This window comes from Hyalella azteca, unplaced genomic scaffold (genome assembly GCF_000764305.2).
Source record: "Hyalella azteca isolate HAZT.00-mixed unplaced genomic scaffold, Hazt_2.0.2 contig11868, whole genome shotgun sequence".
Taxonomy (NCBI): domain Eukaryota; kingdom Metazoa; phylum Arthropoda; class Malacostraca; order Amphipoda; family Hyalellidae; genus Hyalella; species Hyalella azteca.
Window position 1 is genome coordinate 331176 of NW_025941848.1, and position 23247 is coordinate 354422.

General features: G+C 40.7%; 1 protein-coding gene across 1 annotated transcript in view; it reads left to right on the forward strand.

Annotated features, from left to right (window-relative positions):
- Positions 1–15868, forward strand: part of LOC108671567 (glucose dehydrogenase [FAD, quinone]-like) — a 39211-nt gene extending 23343 nt beyond the window's left edge. The window contains exons 13-14 of the mRNA XM_018159126.2: positions 13381–13442; positions 13642–15868. Of these exons, the coding sequence (XP_018014615.1) occupies positions 13381–13442; positions 13642–13718 (139 nt within the window). The 3' untranslated portion in view covers positions 13719–15868. The remainder of the gene's footprint in view (positions 1–13380; positions 13443–13641) is intronic.
- Positions 15869–23247: the final 7379 nt, after the last annotated feature.

Here is a 23247-nt window from a genome sequence, read left to right on the forward strand (position 1 = left end):
GGAATCTAGTGAAATTGACTAAGCGAACCCCGGCACAACCAGATTCTGGCTCAGCTCAGCCTCATTTGGTTAAATGTAATGACGGCAGAATGCATGCACTTAATCACAGGCATTCTGCCTGAGATACTCATACTTACTTCAGTTACTTCCTACTTAGAATAGAATAGAAGTGTCGGCGTTGAAGAAATAGGCCCATAGCCTGTTGCCGATTCTTGAACTTTTCGTGACTTGATTCACAACGATGCTATCAGGGAGGCTGTTCCACATGTCGGTGACTCGAAGCGAGAAGAAATGTTGTCGCATGGATGTGTTCCAACGATGTTTTTTAGTTTATAGCCGTGGCCCCTGGTGTTGGTTCTTGTTTCAAATTCTAGTAATCCTTCTGGGACCTTGTATAAGTCATGAGTGTACTTGTATACTTCAATGAGGTCCCTACGCGGACGTCGATAACTGAGGCTTGGAAGCAGTATAATCTTTAATCTTTCCTCATAGGACTTGCCTTTCAAGCCCGGAACTATCCTTGTTGCGCGTCTTTGAACACTCTCTACTAAATTTCTGTCCTTTTCAAATTTCGATGATCACACGAAGTTTCCATACTCTAGGTTCGGGCGCACGACAGCAACAAACAACTACTTCATCGTTTCTGCATCTAGGAACTCGAAAGAGCGTCTTAATCATATTTAGTTACTTACTTGGTACACCAAGCACCAACCAACAGCCTAATTATGAACCGATCGCCTTTTTAGCGCATTTTCTCATTTATGGAAGAAAAAAGGCGCTATTGTGCTCGCCATGTCCGTCCGTCCGTCTGCCTGTCCATCCGTGACTCAACGTTTTCGTCGACGAGAAAATGCGCTCTCTGCCACTCACTGTAGTGAGTACTGAGTTTTATTTTTTCCTCTTTGCCATTTCAATTTCTCCTTCCCATTACTGGCCACACTGCGCCACATTTTCTTTTTTTCTCATTAACTGGTGGCAACACACCAGCATCTTCCATTTTGCATCTCATTTGGGCAGCTGATGTACCGCTAAGCTATATCCCTAACAAAAATTAATGAATGATTGGAACTCTGGGAGAGACTCGCTATGGTTGGGTAAGGTTATTCTGGGTCTGCGCGGCCCCTCGACAGCAATCAGCGACTAGTCAGAGTCGCCTTGCCGACTTTATAATCTCCTTAGAATAATGGCATGAGTGGGCTTGGCCGAACTTACCCAGCCCATAAACTGCCCATAGGCTGCCCTTCAAGCCCACAGCGGAAGGCAGTGGGCAGAATCCTCCGGAGGTGCATGGGCGAGCTTGTCTGCTCCTGCATAACTGAATTCATATACGTATATGTCGTGCCTAAATGGCGGAATCACCGATTCCATGGAATCAGCAATCAGTTGGCGATTCTGTAGAATCAGCATTTCTATACTGTATGTGACGAACTAATCTTGAATAATAGCTAATTAATCGCGTCACCTCAAAGTTCGGATGGTCTAATTGTCACGGCCACCAATGACCGGAAATTAAATGCAACTTCCCTATTGGTTTTATCAGCAAGAGCTTGGACTGAGCGGATAGTTACTCGAACAAACTTTCTTAAATTTATTTATTAAAGGTAAACGGCAAATCGAAATTAAACAAATCAAACAGGTGCGGCATATGAATTTAACGCTAACAAATTAAATGCGGAGGAAGTTACAGTGCGATGAGAGCAAAATGCGAGGAGAGAGCTAGAGCATTGAGATCCGTGAATAACGCACGATCCTACAACAGAAAACAAAGTAAATATCTACGACAATCTAAATTTCACCACCAAAGCAGCAACTTACCCTGGCGTCTGAGTCAAAATCCTATAAGAGAGGAACCAGGACGCAAGTCGGGATCGGCATAGTATCTGACGGCTATACTGAACTTAACACCGACGTCAGAGTCGGTCCTACTTAAACTTCGTAGTCTGACATACAGTAGTGGGAAATTTGCAGCAACACTTCATTACACTGTAGAAATATTGGGTTAAGTCTGTCAGCCAAGTTTTTTCAATATTTAAGTATAAAGGAACTTGACCGAACTTGACCCAACCTTTTCTTACTCTAACTTTCAATTTATGTTCTAACTCTAACTCTAACGTCCGATTTTCTGAATCAGCAACGAAATGCTGGATTCCACAGATTCGGCTACTGGCTGCCGATTTCATAGAATCGGCAATTCCGTGATTTCTGCACGAAATATATATGCGGGTATGCCAGAATTCAATCAGTGCCCGTTCGCGTGCGTGCGTACGTGCATGTCTGTTTTCCGTCAGCATTTGTTCTAGATTGCTTAAATTTACGATTGAAACAATCACGTGAACTTCATATTTGCATTTCTTTCATTTAATACCTACTCTAATGTAAGAGAATCAAGCATGCGTTCAAGTCGAATTTACTGGTGTGTCACTGGTACAATTATGGCGGCGTGTGGTAACTTGTACGAGTATCATTGCCAGGTATATATATCGTGTTAGGCAGGAAATAATCTTAAGCAGAAAACAAGGTCGCAGATGGATTACTAGAATTTGAAGCAAGAACCAACACCAGGGGCCACAGCTAAAAATTAAATATAGTGCGTTGCAACTAATCGACGCGACAACACTACTTTTTGGTTCGAGACATCTACGTGGGGAACAGCCTCCCCGATTACATCGTTGATGCTCTTGACTCTTGAGTATGAATGCGTTCAAGAACAGACTAGATAAATTCATAGAGAAATATATGTCCAGACTTGAAATGCCTAGCACCATATCGAACTTGGAAGAAGTCTAGCAACGATTTCAATCTATCGTTAGTTTTGAAAAGATCCGGTCAAGGACCTGTTGTTAGATCTGTGACTCCGAAAAAGTACAAGAATCGGCAACAGGCAACCTCACACCTATTCTTTCGCGTCGGCATCACTCTATTTTATGTAACAAAATCTCTTCTGGAATTCCCTCGCATACCAGTGTCCAGTTTGGGTACCAGATGTAAAAAAATTGTTTTTTGAAAAGCTAACGAAAATCACGATTATATACATTTTTCCCGAATAATCGAACTACGAGCAAATCTTTCCCAGCAAGGATGCTCGTATAGCTTTCCCAGCTATACGCATCTTCAAATAGAGTTGAAGATGCGAATAGCTCATCTATACCAGTTATCAGTTAGTTTAAAAAATTATAAGGAGAACACGCGTCGCCGTAGCGTGCTGCGATGAGGCTCAGGCTATTCATGGTCTAGACCCGCGTTCAAGACTTGGAAGCAGCGCGTTGTTATTTCACCGGACTGCAGGTGAGCTAAGTGTAATTTAATCTCATATTACCTTTTCACTGCTTAACTATGTCGATTACACTGCTATACTGGGAATGTAGACAATTGTTTGTTCTCTATGGCTGCAAATGATTACAAATACGGATGCATAGAGTGGCAAGCCGTTATTAGTTAATTCAATAAAATCGAAAATTAATGGCATCATGGTTTAATATTTCGTCATTTTACAATGCTTTGGTAAATTTAGATGTGGCAGCGTTCCTCAAGCAGAGAATACACAACAATGATATTGTTTGGTTACACAACGCTGTTATTTTAACGAGTTACAGAAACAGGCATTGATAGTGAATTACGTATAAATTCGATTGCCCCTCCCTTCCTTTTACTGCAGAGGAAGGGAGGGTCGATTTTTTTAATCACACTTTCAGACTCGGCCAGAGCTGCTCCGAATACGGGGACGACCCTAACCCTATCAAAATTTTTATTCCTGTCAGCCGCTGGCTCAAAGACACCTCAAACTCGCCTAGCGGTGTAAATTAGCGGTTCTACCCTGTCAAAATTTAGGCGCGGCAATCGTTCGTTTTTCGGTTGCCGCTCTCAGATTAGAGATGAATCAGACATGAGATGGCCGCCTCCCCTAATCAGCCTCCCAAAAGGTGCTATTTTGGGTAGTTGCATGGTAAAAAATATAAGGGTCAAATGACACACGAAATCAGTGGCTGGTCAGGCCACCATTGGCTTGCCCTGCTCAGTAGCTGGCATTAGTTCTTAGCGAGAGCGTGACAAGCCTCCGATTCAAAAACCCATATACGATGCAAAAGTAGGCGCACGAGTTTCTAAACTTGTGGGTTTCACCACTCATGCATTGCGTGTACGTCAACGTGTGGGCGTTACGTTTTCTTGATTTGAATGTTTTTTTGCTCACGCAAACCGCTTCAAAACTTTTGGGGCAATATTTTGAAACGAAATTTTAGGGTCATTACATTACGCGTGCAATGATTGATTACCCATCGGCACGCGACCATTACGCGTGCTAACACGCGTGCGTTGCGTTGTCTTCGACCCGCATGCCCCGCGTTCATGTCAAGACGCTCGCGATACGTTTCAGTGAACACTCCAACGTTACTCTTGTGAGAACTACCTTGCGATATGTGTACATGAACACGCGTGCATTGCTTATACGTCGAGATGCGTGTATTGCGTGTGTTCATCAAAACACCAACGTTTTAGAGGCAGAGGTACCAAAACAATCCCCTTTATACTCCCTAATAAGGAGTGGGAGGTTAGTTATCAACTACGCGCCTTGAGACATCTTGTCGTGTATAGTGAATAAGTGAAGTCTACATCTTGCAAACAACTCAGTGTTAAAAACTGAATATTACAGTTTTTCATATTTTCAGCAATACAAATTCCTTACTTTTTGCTGTCCAGTGCTTTTTAAAGTGAAGTTCGTGGCAATACTTCTCGTCGGCAGGCGGCATTCATCATGACTACGCAATTTGAATTGTGCGTTCAAGATTTTAGCAGCGGTTGGTATTTTCAACTTTGGGCATGTTGACACGAGCATGTTATTTAAGCTGCTCCTCTTCATATGCTTAAGGTTTTAATTTCTATAAATCAACGCGTCAACTGGATTAATTTGTGTAGTCGGAACTCGAAAGCTCACCATTGCCGAGGATGCTAGCCTACCTAACCAACTGAGAACACTCTACACCACTGGGCAGTGGGCGGGCCAAGCTGAACAGGATGGAACAGGTTACAGAGCGTATACCGATTATTCGCAAGTAAGTTAGTTGCTTTTCTTCCGTTCTATCTACTCTATTTCGTTGTATCATCAGGCTTCATTATGGAGTTACATTCATGTAAAAGGATGAATTTGGTTATTTCTGAAGAACTACAAATTATACGAAGATAGATTCAGAAAATTTCCATCGAGCAATATTGAATTGGTATTAGACGTTAGAATTTAAAAATGCTTCTATTCTTCATTTTTCAGCAGTTGCAAGCAGTATTTTCAGACCCCGGTAAAATTTTTTGCTAGACGAAGCTTTGGGCATAAGTCTGCATGCTTGAGCTTATTGCTCAAGCAGAAGATAGCTTATGAACTATTTACTTTACAAGGAGCCTCTCTGTGAGCAACATATTTGATTTGAGGATTTCCATAACTATCGTTTATTCCGCTATTTATTTGATTGTCTCTCCAGGAATTTAGAGTGCAGTTGATAATTTAGATGCTTGTAAAGAACTACATGTGAAAGTCAATGCCAACTATCATTGCAGCAGCCGACGATGGATGCAGAAAGATCCTCACTTGCTATGAAGTGTGAACAACTGAAAGCTGCAATCAAGTTAGTGCCGTATCTAGATTTTGTTAAGATTAACATGTGCTACTCCGTTCTATTGTGTGATCTTTCGTCTATAAACGCAGAAATTCGAGGCCCTTGCAGAACTGTTTGCTCTATAGAAATTTAATGTCACGAAAGTTACATGAAATGAAACGGCAAATAATTCAACGATTATTTTAAACACATCGTTGTTCATTCAGTAGGATACATGGATTTAATAGGAGAAATTGGCTTGACTTGCATTACCTCGAATCAGGGATACCTTTTGATGTATCGATTGAATTTTTTTATTTGCGATTATTGCCCTCATTTCTAACCACGCCATGTCATAATAGTTACTAGCTGTAAACGTCTTTGCATGAAATTGAGCCTCTGGTACACTGCTCTGATCTTAAAACTGAACGAGTTTCAATCTCTGAGCATTTCAATCTCTGAGCATTTCAATCTCTGAGCGTACAGAGATTGAAATGCCCCCTCCCTTCCCCCCATAAGGGGGGGAAGGGAGGGGGCATTTTTTAACGCATTTTTCAGATTCGGCCGTGTCTGTCCCGAACGTATCAGGTAGCAAATACGCGCGCCCCACGATCGCCCCAAGCTCGACGAGTAATTTCACAAGATTCCATTTCGGCGCTTATTTCGCTACGGCAACCGGAACCTAAAGCGGACATAGAGCTTCTAATTTACCCTGCCATAAGAACTTGGGGCGTCCGTGTGCCAGCGGCTGACAGGTCTTCGAATTTCGATAGGGTATGTCCGCTTTAGGTTCTGCTTGCGCGAGGGAAATAAGCACCTGATCAGGATCCGGTCTATTCCTTGACAACCGAGGGGCGACTGCGGGGCGCGCGTATTTGGTACCTGAAACGTTCGGGACAGACACGGCCGAATCTGGAAATGCGTTAAAATAATGTCCCCTCTCTTCCCCCCTCTATGGGGGAAGGGAGGTCGCATCTGAATCGCTCTTCGCTACAATATATGAGCAGACTATACATGTTTCACGGCGTCACATTGAAGCAAGTGGCAAGTGAACACGAGTTTGAAACGGCAATAATATCAGTTAATACAACTTTCAACCCCAACTTTCCATTTTACCCATAACATTCTATAATATTCACCATAATGCAATACCCTTTCAAATTGCCTGAGCAAAACAAGGTTCAATATTCACCACCACCACCACTCAGCATTTTCACACATTGCCTAAAACCAAATTTTCTTCAGTATGCAATAGCACTCAACGATCAGCATTGTCCAATATTCAACTCCGCTCAATATTATCCCACATCATCCATGTCCGAAACATTCTTTTCCATTCACCCGTATCAAACATACCAATCGCGGGTACCGAACATTTTCCACGTACGGCAGTAACGGCAGTGTGAAACATCCTCTCACCTTAACCAGTATTAAAACTTCTCTCATATTCGCCATCACACAACATTCATATTTACTGTTAAGCATTCCCCAGCAATAATCACTTCTCAAAGTTCTCCCAAAATATTTGCAAACAACTGCCTAACGTATCTACAGGGCTCAACTTCAACGATTTCAACATGGCGCAGATTTAATATAGTAGCTAATAATTTCATACCTGTGTTTCTAGGTACGAAATGCCTAAAATATAATTAATTGTTCGCAGTAATGCTATTCAAGGTGAGACCTGCGCTCATTCCTACTTCATCCTGCATGCACGCGTACCTAACATCCAGTGTAAATTGCTAACGACTTGTCATTTCACGATACGTAATTCGGAGACCAGAACCGAAACGCAGGGAAAGTCGATCAATTTTATGAACCAATGATGGTGCTGGTTTACACATTTGCATTGAAAATATGGTGAGTTTCCTCGGTATTTTCTTTGCTCTAACATTTTTTAACAACTCGTTTTCTGTATATCCATGTTAGAAAACTTTCTCATGATAAACTGATTGATATCTCGCTTTAGCAAAGCGTGAATGACCTTCAACGTTTCTGGAGTGTTAAAACTGGAGGAGCATATAAAATTCTTTCGTAATTCGAAGTATTAAAATACTGACGTGAAATAAAAATCACAAATGGTACCGGAAATTGGCTCAAAATATCGTGCAATGCGAACGAACTAGATGGAGGATGAAGTTCATTCTCCCGTCACTGTTTCCAACTCTAACCCCTCCTCCCTCTCTCAACCCCCCCTCCCATGCACGGCCTGCTTAGCTGCTCTGTACAGCTAACTGCCGGGCAATCCCAAGTACCAGCGCTAAAACAGCGCAGAGTTCCGTCCCTGCCGAGCTGCTAGAATTTTGTCTCTATATCAGCCATGGCGCAGCGCAGTTTTAGGGATAGATGGCCAGTTATAGTTTCACGGCTCCATCCTGCTAAAGCGCGACCTGCCCGGCTAAACCCGGCGCCGGTCTCTGCTCAAAATTTTAACTGGGGTCACTACTAAGTTCCGTTCAGCCAACTGTTTTTCCACTTTTGCCAACTGTAAAATTCTGCCTACAGCTGCTGTAAAGAAGAATAGAACTATTGTTGCCGTCGAAATTGCAGTTGGAATTTGTTGCCTTTTCAACATTCACATTGCCATGTTCTATGCCAATTTCCGAAATTTATCCTGTAATAATTTGTAATTCTTACAAAGTAACGCAATTTATAACGACAATTCGATGTCACTCCGGCAAAAAACCTGATGATCCCATAGAAAGAAGCACATAAATGATGATCACAGAAAAAGAATAGCTTAGTTACTTACAACACTGGGCGAACATATTCGCACACGTTTTGCTTGCAGCGACTTGGTGCTAATCACGCTGTCGAGTGTCGACTGCCGCCTGCCGGTAATTCTCAACTTTCGATTCCACAATTCGATTCAATCGCCGGATTCATCAATCATGGTGAATTAGAAATTAGAACCTAAGGCATGTGAACACGAACAGTTCATGTAACACGCTCATGTAGACATACCCCACGTTGAAAATTTCTATGACAGCAGAAATCTTCGCTGGACTAAGTTCTTGAATGCCGGTGCCAGGTTTTCCAACGAACAACGCTCCAAGAATCCCGGGACAATAAAACTTAAAAAGCTTATAAAAATGTTCTGAATTAATGTATCTATCCTTTAAAACCAATTATTTTTCAAGTAGCATATTTCACTATCCACTGTACGATTACACAACTGAAATGAGAAGCGTGTGCCACTCCATATGCGAACAAGACTAGCGTAACTACGCAACTGCCGCCAGCACTTGACTAGCAGCCTCGGTGTTTGCTCACTCCCCCTGCATAGCTCCAAACCGGGGTGGTGGAAACCCCCAACTAATGGGGGAGTATAATGAGTGGGGGTTAAGCACTTTATTGGCTAGCAACAAATTTTGCGCAGCGAACAGAATTAAGTCATTATATTAAATAAAAACCGTAAATTATACGACTAAGTTTTGTCATCGATGTCGTTTGAACCACTGAATATAGTTCGTCTTAATTAATTTCTTTGAAAACTAGCGAGGTACCATGATACTTACGTCGCGATGCGTCATGCCCAACATGCGCAAACCGTCATTGAATAAAACGATCATAATTCACCGACGGAATTATGTGAACCGCACCACAATATGATACAATTGTGAACCTCAACTGAAAATATTCAAATTTTGTAGACCTTGTTTGAAAAACCGAATGTACATTCCTCAATGCCTATCATCAGGCAATGCACTGTCATCACAATATCAAGCATTTTTATTCCAGAATCATTGTGACCTAAAGATTTAATAAAACATTTGTAGACCTTGAATAACCGAACATTCATCTGTTGCTTTTTTTTTGCTAATTAACAACTTACAGATTAGTCATGCATGTTATGATAAGAATTTGAAATTTATCTCTTTGAGCTACAAGCATTACGTTTAATACTGCCACGTACTTATCAAGTATTTTTCTGCTCTTGCACCCCTTAAACATATTTCCATGCCTTCAAGCAGCCTGTGGTTTATGAAGATAGCCAAATAAATTCTGATATTTTTGTCCTATAATTAATGAAATTATTATCTTACAACGCGTAAGCTCAAAAACTTGGTAAAATCAATTCTCATTTCATTCCATCGTATGCGGAGACAAACGTACGCGTGTACATACATATATTGACGCCATTCCATGAGCGAGAGATGGTCACGGTTCGCTCCAATACTAGCGTCTGACATGAGACTGCTTGAGCTTGACCAGCAGCTATTTTTGGTTATGTTTCGCAGATTCGGCCCATCGAGCAATAGACTCCGCAGTAAGCTCCTAATTTCCAGCTGAAAAGGATAGGTGGCCGATTTGAAACTGATTTCTCTCTTAGCCGAGTCGATGGCCGGGGCGACCTTGAGCGGAATCCGAAATTCGACTGGGAATACGTACCGCTCAACAGCCGCCAGAGGAAGGACCAGACTCTCGTAGCTGTCTGACTTGGGATTGGAATGTCCCTATCGAAATTCGAAGACCTGTCAGCCGCTGGCACACGGACGCCCCAAGTTCTTATGGCAGTGTAAATTAGAAGCTCTATGTCCGCTTTAGGTTCCGGTTGCCGGAGCGAAATAAGCGCCGAAATAGAATCTTATGAAATTCCTGTCGAGCTTGGGGCGATCGTGGGGCGCGCGTATTTGGTACCTGATACGTTCGGGACAGACACGGCCAAATCTGAAAAATGCGTTAAAAAATGCCCCCTCCCTTCCCCCCTTTATGGGGGAAGAAAATGGGCATTTCAATCACTGTACGTTATATTTATGTGCAGTCTATATAGTACTACTCGCTTAGTTTTAAGATCAGAGCACAGTCTATCAGAGGCTCAATTTCATGCAAAGACGTTTACAACTGGTAACTATTATGACATGGCGTGGTTAGAAATGAGGACAATAATCGCAAATAAAAAAATTCAATCGATACATCAATAGCACTGATTCGAGGTTATGCAAGTAAAGCCAATTTCTCCTATTAAATCCATGTATCCTGCTGAATGAACAACGTTTTGTTTAAAATAATCGTTGAATTATTTGCCGTTTCATGTCACGTAACTTTCGTCACATTAAACTTCTATCGAGCAAACGGTTCTGCAAGGGCCTCGAATTTCTGCGTCCATTGACGAAAGAAAGACCATACAATAGAATGGAGAAGCACATTTTAACTTAACAAAATATAATTACAGCACTAACTTGATTTCAGCTTTCAGTTGTTCACACTTCATAGCAAATTAGAATCTTTCTGCATCCATCGTAGGTTGCTGCAATGACAGTATTGAGTTTCACATGTGGTTCTTCTCACGCATTAAAGTTATCAGCTGCACTTTAAATTCCTGGAGAGACTATCAAATAAATAGCAGAATATACGATAGTTATGGAAATCCTCAATTCAGATGTATTGCTCACAGAGGGGCTCCTTGTTATCGATAGTTCATAAACTATCTTCTGCTTGAGCAATAAGCTCACGCATGCAGACATACGCCCAAAGCTGAATAGTTAATTTGTTGAAGAAACCATTTGTCTAGCAAAAAATTTTACCGTGGTCTGAAAATACTGCTTGCAACCGTTGCAAAATGATGAATAGAAGCATTTCTAACGTCTAATAGCATTCCAATATTGCTGAGCTCGATGGAAATTTCCTGAATCTATCCTCGTATAATTTGTAGTTCTTCAGAAATAACCAAATTCATCCTTATACTTAAATGTAACTCCACAATGAAACCTGATGATACAACGAAATATAGTGGATAGAACAGAACAAAAGCAACTAACTTACTTGAGAATGATCAGTATACGCTCTGCAACCTGTTCCAGCCAGTTCATCTAGCCCGCCTAGTGGTGTCGAGTGTTGTCTGTCGGTTAGGTAGCATCGTAGGCAATGATAAACTTTCGAGTTTCGACTACACAAATAGATCCAGTTGACGTGTTGATTTAGAAATTAGAACCTTGAGCATATAAACAGGAGCAGCCTAAATAACATTCTCGTGTCGACATGCCCAAAGTTGAAAATTTCTACCGCAGCTAAAATCTTGAACACACAAATGCATAGTCATGATGAATGTCGCCTGCCACCGAGAACTTGAGAAGTACCTATTGCAACGAACTGATCAAATAACAACTGATTTAAGCATATTCCGCATGAAATCTCTTATTGTCGAAAAAAGAACTTGCATCGTATAATTGCTGCGTTTTGAAAGAAGTGATTGTGAAAGATACACCATACAACTACATCTTATTAATAAAATACTCGTAGGAGAAACTAACAATTTTTCCTTCATAATTTTAATTTTCCAGTCAAATACGTCATAATTTAAGGAAGACAACACAATCGAAAAGTGAGTGTTAATCTTAACAAAGTCAAGTTACTGCAGTAGCTTGATTGCAGTAAACAGCCATCCGATCACACTCAACAGGAGTCGACTATTTTTTTTTTTTTGCATTGGAAGAGTTGAGATCTAAAATTAAATTATTTCAAGCTTTCAAATTATCAACTGCACTCTAAATTCCTGGATTGATAACCAAAATTATAACGGAATATACAATAGCCTAGTAATGTGAAATCAAATAAGTTGCTCACAAATTGGATCCCGTTTAAACACGTTCACCCTGCCTTCTTGTACGCGATAGTTCACTGCCTTCTTGTACGCGATAGTTTACATCGATACGACAGCTGGGGCAGCGAAAATGTTCTTGTACCGCACTGGACCAGTCTTCAGAGGTGGTCGGAAATTACGACAAACGTTCTTATGCAATCTTCATAAATTAGGCTGTTGGCCGTAGGGATGCTTAAAAATTTTAATTTAAAGCATATCTGCAAGAGCTACATCTTTAGCCGCTCAAACAGACATATACTCGAAGCTGAACATTTCTATTGTAGCCACTAGCCATCATTATTTTGTGGGCTTGAAGAACAGTAATCTCCAAACAATTCGAAATCAAGGACTTCCACAAGCACTCAAAATATTCATTTTCATCCTGTTCAATGTCTACAAGTGCAATGGTATTTACCATCAAATTGTTTAAAGCTCTCTGAAGGAGACAAAGCTATAATACCTTTTCGATGAGCAATGAGCACTCTTCACTACGTACTGATCGATTCACGGTTTGTTCTAAACTGGCGCCTTCTTATTGCTGCAACGGCTAATGCTCTGTCCGGATGGGGGGTGCGGGAGGTAGATCCCCACACACCCGCATACCCCCGTATGGCGGGAACTTCGATGGTTAGTGCGTTTACTGTATTCAGCCTCTGACCAGCCCGATCATGCGGTAGCGTCATCAGCGTTTGACCAGGGGCATCATGACGAAGCTTGACCAGCTGCTCTTTTTAATCATATTACGCAGATTTGGCCTACTGGGCAATTGACTTCCAAAAGAGGCTGGTAAATAGAAGCAAAACACCCTACGTGGCCGACTTGCGCCTGATTCACCCCTAAGCCGAATATAGTTCCTCTAAAACGACCTTAGTCGGCACGAAAATTTTGACAGGGGTAGGATACACAAATGAGGACATTAAGAAGCTGATTTACTATGCTCCCCGAGTCTTAGACGCTCCCTAATTCAGAGCCGCCCTCGGCTCTAAATTTTGTTAGGGACTTTGCTCGATGATCCATACTTCGTTTGATTTTCAAGTTACCGTCCTTTCCTCTCTGCAATGCTGAAACTGATACTCTTTCGTCTGCTCCCTTAAGACCCCTCTCCACTTGATGTGATGAATAAATTTTCATTTTCGAAAATGTGTTTATTTTCTCCTTTAGTCTCCTAGACTGTACCTGTGGTACTAGCGTCTCAATTATTGCATTTATTTTCAGGGTTCGAGGTGTCAAGAATTTACGAGTCATAGACGCTTCTGTAATGCCCTCCATTACATCAGGTAATGAAATATTCTTCTTTCCTATTATATCAATTTTCCAAGCATACATAATTTGAAAATCTTAATTTTGTTTGAAAAAATTGTTTGGAATTTTGGATGTATACTTTTTCATACTCAATTGCAAATTAACAAGCTATTGGTTTTCAATTATTTATTCTAAAACTCCGACTAATGAGACAAGACTTTCTATCCACTGCAGGGCACATAAACGCCGTCACATTCATGATTGGGGAGAAGGGAGCTGATCTCATCAAAGAAGATTACGGCAAAATCTGATCGCCATTTAAGCTAAACAGTTTATTTATCATTAGTTTTTTTACGTCAATCAAAATAATCCAGTGTCTGCCTTCGTATTTTAATGCTTTCTAAGTTTGAAGGGAAAAGAGTGGTGAGTCCAGGTGTTACAAGCGGCCTACTCGTGTCGTCTTCTTCTCCTCAACCCGTCATGAAACAATCGATAATGAAAAAAGACTACAGAATTAACCTGTAAAATAATTCTCAGCAAATTCACGTTTATCTCGCCGCGTTTGTCTTAACTACTCGATTGAGGTCGGTTTTTAGTTTGAGAGGCATACTTTTACAAAGTCAAATACGCATGATTCGTCCGTATCATTAGTAAATCATCTCTGCTCATGTTAGTTTACGTCTCATGTATCTCGGTACTTATCAAGCTATAATTTTATCATAGATGCTCGACACACGGCGTCTTCTATGCAATGGTAAACTTCGGTATTTAGTTCTTGTTTATCATGAGCCACTACGTGGGCAGTAGTAAAAGCAGTAGGAATTGCAAAAAACAAATTCGAGTTACCATTAAATGTTTGCTTCATAATTTAACCATTATAATAATGATACCGATTTAACGCAAAAATTTTGTAGCTCATTTTTTGTAGACTTGGTTACTGCGAGCAAAATTCACGCAGCCATTTCAGAAGTCGCTACTCTCTTAAATAACAAAAACAACATAAAATTTATTCAATTTGATATGAAGTTACTTAATAACGCTCGTGTGGCAAGTCTTGACTGCGCAACGTGGAGAATAAAGACAGCGAGTTGAGACTAGTGTTTCAGAATCTTTCAGGGGTGAGAGCTCAACTACCAAGAATTTCGTACGATATATTTGTTTCTATATAGGTAGAGTGTGGGAACAAGTAGAATGCACGAATAAGTAGAGAGGGAATGAGTAAGTGGGAATAAGTTAAGTGTATCAATGACCAGTGGGAATAAGCAGAGTGTGGGAATAGGTAAGTAGAGTGGGCAAACAAGTAGAGCGGGAGAATGTAAAGAGTAGGGGTGAGTAGTGTGTGGGAATAAGTAGGGTGTGGGAATAAGAAACGCATGAGAATAAGTAAAGTGAGAATAAGCAGAATAAGTAGAGTGAGGGAATAAAAAGTGTAGGAAAAATTATAGTGTGGGAATAAGTAGAGTTTAGGGATAGTTAGAGTGTGGGAATAGGTAGAGCCTGAGAATAAGTAGAGTGGGAATAAGAAGAGTGTGAGAATAAATAGAGCCTGAGAATAAGTTGAGTGGGAATAAGTTGAGTGCGGGAGAGGACTATAGGACCAAACACTATACCATTATAAGCGTACGTATAATTTGGGATTGCATGGCGTGAGTGACGCGTTATATGCACTGCCGGCCTAAATACCGGGAAGGTATCAGAATGAAACTGATATTTGGGCGTTATTTCGACAGGGGACTCAATGCCGGAAATACTTAAAGTTAATCTATAATGAATTTGATATGATGGGACAGTTCATGCACATACCATTCTCTCTTAATTCCCATTTGTAAAGCAACGATAATAAATTTCGAATGTAGCCGAGTATACAATGTCATTAAAATTATGATTGATCCTGATGATCGATCATTTAACGATTACTTAAAAGCTTTGAAATACGAGTAAATTTGGGCACTGCAATATTACTGCAAGTGAAATTGAGTGGGCAAATTTTAATTTCTGATCATAAACCATAGTTTTAATGTACAAATTTGTTAGCCGGTTTAATAGTGAACATATATGTTCAAGTAAACTTCTGTGAATACTGAATTGTAAATGAATTTTTTAACGTGCGAACATCTGCAATACTAGCATAGGTCTCTTTGTTGAAGCAAATGCGAAAGTAACGCGCAAAAAATGGAAGGTCACATAGAAATCATTTTATGGGCCCACTGTTATTCATTTGTCCACGCCAATCTTTGCACAGGTTATTTACTAGCGAAATTCAGTAAATGAATTGTGACAATGTAATTTTTTTCACTTATATGTCGCCTTCCTCTCAAACCTTCAATTTTCCAAATGCATGAATCGAATGAGAATATTAAACATCACCTTTCATTCGTCTGGACGAAGTTAACAGAACGAAGCTATGTTGCAGGGTGACCCAGTGGTTAAAGTTCAGAGTACCAGATTGGAGCAGAGAGGCGCGGGTTCGATCCCAGCTCGTTGCGACAGTTTCTGGTCAGAATCGCCAAGGAGGCCGGGCGGTTAAAAGTAAAAAGAAAATTTGAAGCAGGGACTTGCGAGTTCAAGCCCGCAACAAGCTGTGGATGTTCTGCAATGTTAAGAATCGGCGACAGGCCTACGGCCTAATAAACGCTGAAACCGCTATATTTGTGCTCCAAACAGTTTTGAATGATTTTCCGAACTTTTTGAGGACTTACGCAAACTTATTATTTAGTTTCTAATGCAACAATATTTTTTTATCCCTATCTTAATGTAAATTTAAGATTATTGCCTCGAAAACCTACGTTATTTGTGTTTTTGTCCTATCATTTTATTGTACATGGTAAGGGCATTTTATGTCTCAGTTTAAAATCACTACCAAGTCGGCTACACATTTGCTAGAGCATTCAATAAAAGTTTTTGTTTTTCAAATGTATACTCATGAACCCTAATTGCTTACGTTGGCATGGTTTGTCTTGTAGTTTGCATAGTTTTTGGTTTACGGTTCGCATATTCTTTCGTTCGTGTTTCGCATATTTTACTGTTCATGAATCTCATGTTTTTTTATCCTGCTGGTATAAGATGATCAAGACCAATGCGTAAGATATGAGGCAAGGGCGTGTTGGAGTTGCGCGGTGCCATTGAACAAAATTGTTCCAGTTTTTGCTGATCATAATTCAATGATCAGACGAGGTCCGCACGCGTACGCAGTCTTGAAAGTTTCCTGAAAATTTCTGCGCAAGCAATTCCATGTTTGAATTGACAACCATGAGCGAAGGCAGTGCTGCACGCGTTTTTGTTGCTGATAAAAAGTCAATACAATTATAAATTGAAAAGGAGTTTCAATGAAAGAGTCCACAGTGGAACAACGAATACTCTGCAACATTGGTGTTCATGTCAAAAATAAGTTATTTAATGTTTTTAAATATTCCTACTTATATTCTTGTCTCAAACGCGACTTCTGGTGGCTGAAGATAAAAAAAATTTATTCAGCTGATATGTTGAATAGGATGAAAGGCTAAAGGCATTTATTTCATTTGTTAGAGTAACTTTCAAGGCAGCAAATTAAATACAGTACTAGTAAGATGCTTACATGATTAATCAAAGTTCCGAAAATTATAGCCGCTGCCCTTTCACCAATAAACCAACAAAAAAATTCAAAGAATCCCATTTTTTAGCGAGCTGTTTCAGGCCTCTACTTTCGCCCAATCTTGTTCTCAATTCTTTTCCTACGATGCAGTGAAATTCACTTGCACATGAAAATGTTACGCTGACACGCGCGGAAAATTTTCTAGATTCGGCGCAGAAAAGTTAATATGTGGATAATAAGTCTTAAGCGACGTGAGGATGTATAGCTACCAGAGCTGTCTTAGATCATGTAATTAGCTTCAATAAAATACAGTGCCTAAAACTGAATTTTGAAGTAGACCTAGTGAGAGTCTCAAATTGAAGTACGATTGTGTAACTACGTACGCAACAGTTGTGTAATATTTTACTTGCTTGTCCAAATAGGCTTTAGAAATCCCATTAAAACGTTTGGACCGTCTACCCTCCAAAAAACTTCTACAGTTATCATCCGATCATCATGAAACTTCACATACATACGTAAAGTATAAAAAATAACATTTTTCTCCTATGAATTTTGCGAAAAAATTGATAGAAAACGTGAAATTCATTGAAAACGGCAAAAAATCGGGTACTTTAGAAAATCTATCTCCTACAAATATCGTCCAACAACATGGAGACAGGTATCATTCGATTCGTAAAGACCATACCTATCGATTCAAAAATGGGTTTTTTCATTTTCCCCATAGTTTTTTTATGCGAGTTTTTCCAATTTTTTTACTTTTTTTACTTTTTCCCTTCTCCCCCATATAAAAAACGAACCAGACAGAAATTCAAAAAAGTGATGTTCAAATCGATAGGTACCTATGGTCTTTACGAATCGAATGGTATATGTCTTATTGCTGTAGCTTTAAAACTCTTGGAGGAGTGAGAGCAGTTGGAGGTTTACAACACTCTCAAAAAACTGCCGCGTGGGACGTAAACGGACGTAAAAGAGTCGTAACGTAGCCTAGATACCGTAATTAAGCCTCAAACCAAGTCAGCGAGGCATAGAGCGACTGGCAGCACGCATCCCAGCTCGCTGTCATGATGGGCACTGAGTGTGTTGGCCGCTACCCGCTAAGCCCGCTATACGCGATATTTGTAGTGCTACTCTCGAATTATCTCCCATTCAAATAGTGAAGGCTGCCCCCCACCGCCCTCCATTCTGCGACGCGTCTTGCACGTCGAAATGCAGGTAGAGAGATGGTTCTGGTACCGTTCGACGCGTCAGAAAGTAAGCTTTAAAATGAGTATAAGCACCGGGTAATGCCATAATTAGCCGCTTTACGTCAGACGTTTCTTTTTAGTGTGTCCAGCCTTCTAATTAATCCCATAGACTTTACTGAAGGGGCCTCGAAACCGCCCCATTTAGGGAGCTGTCACGAAATCATTTTTCGACGTAAAGGGATGATTCTGGTACCGTTCGATGCGTCAGAAAGTAAGCTATAAGATGAGCGCAAAAACCGGAAAACGCCAAAATTTGAAATTTTAGGGGAGACGGTCCCCTTAAATGTTTGAATGACTACATTTATTGGATTTGACAGATATTATGTTGATTCGCTAAGATTTAAAAGCACTTGTAAAAAAGCAATTTCGTGATGTTTAACATAGTTTTACTCCCTTGTGGCTTTAGTATATGGTCCCCGCTTTAAAGAATCATCGATTTTGTAGGTGTCATGACGAAGTTGGAATAAAGTTATCACTTAACTAGAATAATAAAATCTGAGAAAATTAAACAATCTAATTGCGTAACTTACGTATATCACTGAGTATTTCGGTTGAATTAATATAATAATCGTTTGCACTCCGATCGCAATAGTTTGGGCACTGTTCCTAGCATCGGCGAGCTGACTCACATTCAGCTGACCTTCAAATTGGATAAACATTGAGATCTCTGGACGTGTTTTTCTACCGTAAACGTATCAACAATCCAGCAGGCAATGCCAGGTTGAATCAACGTTGAAACAACAAAACTCAAGACGTCGATATAACGTTGAATATTAGTTTAGAATGAAAATTGAAGCAACGTAATTTTTTCAACGTCGTACATTCCGACGTTAATTCAACGTTGAATTCGCGTAAAATTCTGATATAAAATCGCATATATTTATTCGCGATCTTATCGTCAGATATCAACGCGATTTTACCGTTGCAACAACGCCGAAATGAAAGACGTTGAAAAATGGACGTTGCTTCAATTTTCATTCTAAACTAATATTCAACGTTATATCAACGTCGTGAGTTTTTGTTGTTTCAACGTTGACCAATCGGACATTGCGTGCTGAGAAGAGATAATGAAAACGCGGTGGAAATCCCATTAGAACCCTATTAATAGTCTTACATGACGTCCTTGAATGATAAGACTAGGAAACACTATGTGTCAATTACATTCAATAAAGATACAGCGTACCCAGTCATAATACAGAAGTAGCAGTCGGTTGCCCACTCTCGTCTTATAGAGATCAATCAGGGGTGAAATGGCCGCCTTCCCTATCCAGCCGCCCATTAGGAGCCACTTTGGGTAGTTCCATGGTAAAAAAATAAGGTTCAATTGACACACGAAATCAGCGGCTGGTCAGGCTACCATTGACTTACCCTGCTCAGTAGCTGGCATGAGTTCTAAGCGCGAGCGTAACAAGCCCCTGCCTTTAGTACTGACGCTGCATGTGCATTGTACATGGGTACGAATTTATCAACACGCGAGCGTATCAATACTTCTGCATTGCGTGTACGTCAACATGTTTGCGTTGCGTCTCTGTATGTCATTGCGTGTACGTAACACGCTTGCATTGAGTGCGTTTTGCTTACGCGAGAGTTGCGTGAGATTCATAACGCGTGCAATGCGTGCCTGTCAACGAGCGTGTTTTGCGTGTACATAGAAAAATACGAGGGCATTGCGTTATCTTCAACACGCTTAATTACATCCCAGTTAAAATTTTGAGCCGAGACCGGCGCCGGGTTTAGCCGGGCTGGTCGCGCTTTAGCAGGATGGAGCCGTGAAACTATAACCGGCCATCTATCCCTAAAACTGCGCTGCGCCATGGCTGATTTAGAGACAAAAATTCTAGCAGCTCGGCAGGGACGGAACTCTCTCTAACAGAAACGTTGAAGGTCATTCACGCTTTGCTAAAGCGAGATCTCAATCAGTTTATCATGAGAAAGTTTTCTAACATGGATATACAGAAAACGCGTTAATAACAGTAAATGTTAGAGCAAAGAAAATACCGAGGTCTCCGAAACGTTTTAATTGGAGATATCGTGAATTTATTTGGCGCTTTCTTTGCATTAAAACTCTTGGAGAACTTGCGATTTCAGTAGACTAATGATTTGCGTACGTTGTTAATTTTCCTATCAAACTATCGAATGACATGAAGCTAATGCAATAAGATAAATTACTAAACAAATTTAGCTCTAATACTCACTTACATCTGACGGGATCATACGAATGGCTACTTTGTTCATTTTTTAAATTAGTGCATTATGAATAATATCTATCAAGTTCAACCACAAATATAGCTATTCCTCGATTTGCTAGATGATGGCGAGTCATTTGTTCTGTATTATAGTTAAGTAGTTCATAGAGCCTAGGCTGGTAAGGTGTCCGCGCGGTCAACTGGTACAGGCGTGGAGTACGACGCGGAGAATCTGCGTTCGAATCCCGGATCTTCAGTCGACGTTTGCAGATAGTTCATAGCGGTGAGTAATTTGATGTGTATATTTCCTCGATAATTGAATTTGTTAGATTCTAAATTACGTTGCTAATATCAATACGATGAGAATGTCAGTAACCAATGTCAATACAACCAGTCATTGCATGAGAGAAGTCTAGGTGAGCTCAGCGAGAGAAGGAACAAATTTTTTTAAATCGTTGTTGACAAACGGTGAGGCGTAACTGCCGCGTACACTGCCAGAGCCGCCCCAGAGCAGGCGTTGGGCAGGTTTGAGCAGGCGGTGCTCAGTAAGGGCTGCGTGACGGCAGGACAGAGCACACCTGGGCAGGTACTCAGAAGCTAATTAGCGCTGATACGCGGCTGGCGATATCGTCTCTAAAGCGGACATTTCTGCTCTATCGCTGCTCTGTCGCGTCTCTACGTCGGCTCTGCAGCCGGCGACGGCCTGCTCTATTCCCTGCCCTAAATTTTAACTGGGATTACTTTCATGTCAATAGATGTGCTACTAGTGCCCGCCGACAGGCGTTTTCAGCAGCGCATGCGTGAACAGCGTCAATACGCGATTTAACGCGAACATTGCTTCTCTGTTAATACGCTTGCGATGTGCGTATATGTAAAACAACACGCGTGCATTTTAGGGGGGCATTTTTTAACGCATATTTTAGATTCGGTCGTGTTTGTTCCATGCAAACGTATCAAGTACCAAATACGCGCGCCCCGCAGTCGCCTCACGGTTGTCAAGGAATAGACCGATTTCTAATCAGGTGCATATTTCCCACGTACAACCAGAACCTAAAGCGGACATAGAGCCGCTAATTTACACCGCTAGGCGAGCTTGAACCGTCCTTGAGCCAGCGGCTGACTGTAATAAAAATTTTGATAGTGTATAATGCCGAAGATTAGTCCTCATGAAAATATAAATAAGTTCGTTCAATTAAGACTGCTCGATCTTCGTTTGGTCCATTGTGTTATAAATATTCTTCTAATTATTCTTCTCCTTAAAAGATGTGGTTACGCCGATGTTCCGGAAATGTTCCGGATAACACTTCTTACCTATTGAACAAAAGATCATCGATATTATACGAGATAAAGAATATAACTAAGAAAAAGTGTGGCTTGGTAGGTCTTGCAGCTTTAATAGCCAGAAATACGACCAGTTTTTATCCGTGCGAATGCATTCGCGCAAGGAAGGTTTGCCGCGAACGCTACAAGGCTATTCTGTTTTTAAAAGGAACAATCAAGAAGTTGCGTTGCTTGCTACATAGTTCGGTAAAATTTAGCACACCAGCTGACGGTTTCGTTGAAGGAGTCGTGATATCTACGCGTCATAAATGTGTGCGTGGAGCAGAAATGGTTAAGCCTTTGGTTAAGTCAAATATAGGTTGCAAATTATTTTCATCTTGCGGCTATAAAAATCTTCACTTATATTTCGTCGATGAGGTAAGCATTGGTAATAGATTAATTAGACCCTGAAAACAATAAGGCTGGTAAAACCTTTTTGCTTGGATTCTCCGAAAAAAGGCTTAGGAGAAATTAAATGCGGATGGGTACATTGAAATGCAGAGGAGTACAGCAGCCAATTTGGTACATAGATTAAAAAAATTATCAACAAGCATAGCTGAGTTCATCATAACTATGAGTGGGCCCGACGCTCTTTGAGGTCCTTGTTATGCCTTTTTTCTTGGGTTATTGTATTTTAATTTTTTATTATTTATTTTTTAAAGACAAATTATCCTTATTAAAATCATGAGAAATATAAAATATAATTCATGCCAATTAAAGAAAGATCAGGGTGCGCTTGTGTGTTCTTTAACCCCACGAATAATCACCGTTCATGAGTTGGTTTGACTTCTAAGCATGCTACCTGTAAGATTTTTGTAGATCATTGTAGATTAGTTATACGATGTATGGATTTAAATGCACTGTCAGCACCGTGATAGAATACTATTGGAAGTCCATATGGATTGGAATAGGCTGCAATCTCGTTCCTTGTTCTAGAGCACAAAGTGCAGCATAATACACAACTAGAGCACAGAGTACAGCATAATGCACAACTAGAGTACAGAGTGCAGCATAATGCACAACCAGAGCACAGAGNACTAGAGCACAGAGTGCAGCATAATGCACAACTAGAGCACAGAGTGCAACATAATGCACAACTAGATCACAGAGTGCAGCTTAATGCGATAAAAGCTGAGACTTGTACTCTCTACCGCTCTCCTCCCAGTCTTCCCTAGCTTCTACGATCTTTATGACTGTCCAATGCACAGCAGTATTTCGACGTTCAAGCTAGCATGATTGCGTGTAAAATATTCATTAAAATTGCACTTAGCAAACGTGTGTTTAATCTCGAGATCTCAGAGTGTTGGTGAGTATAGTAGCCGCGCATTCGATGATCGCATCGAGGAAACAGTCACGCGAAGCAGATAATGGATGGATTGGATCTGGCGGACATTTCGAACGAGAGAAGCAGCACCAATGATTACACTCTTTAGAGCCATCATGCTCCCCAATCCTGCATGAGTACTGCTGTCAGCTTTGGGCGCTCGTGCGACATTCAATAGACGATTGGACAAGTGGT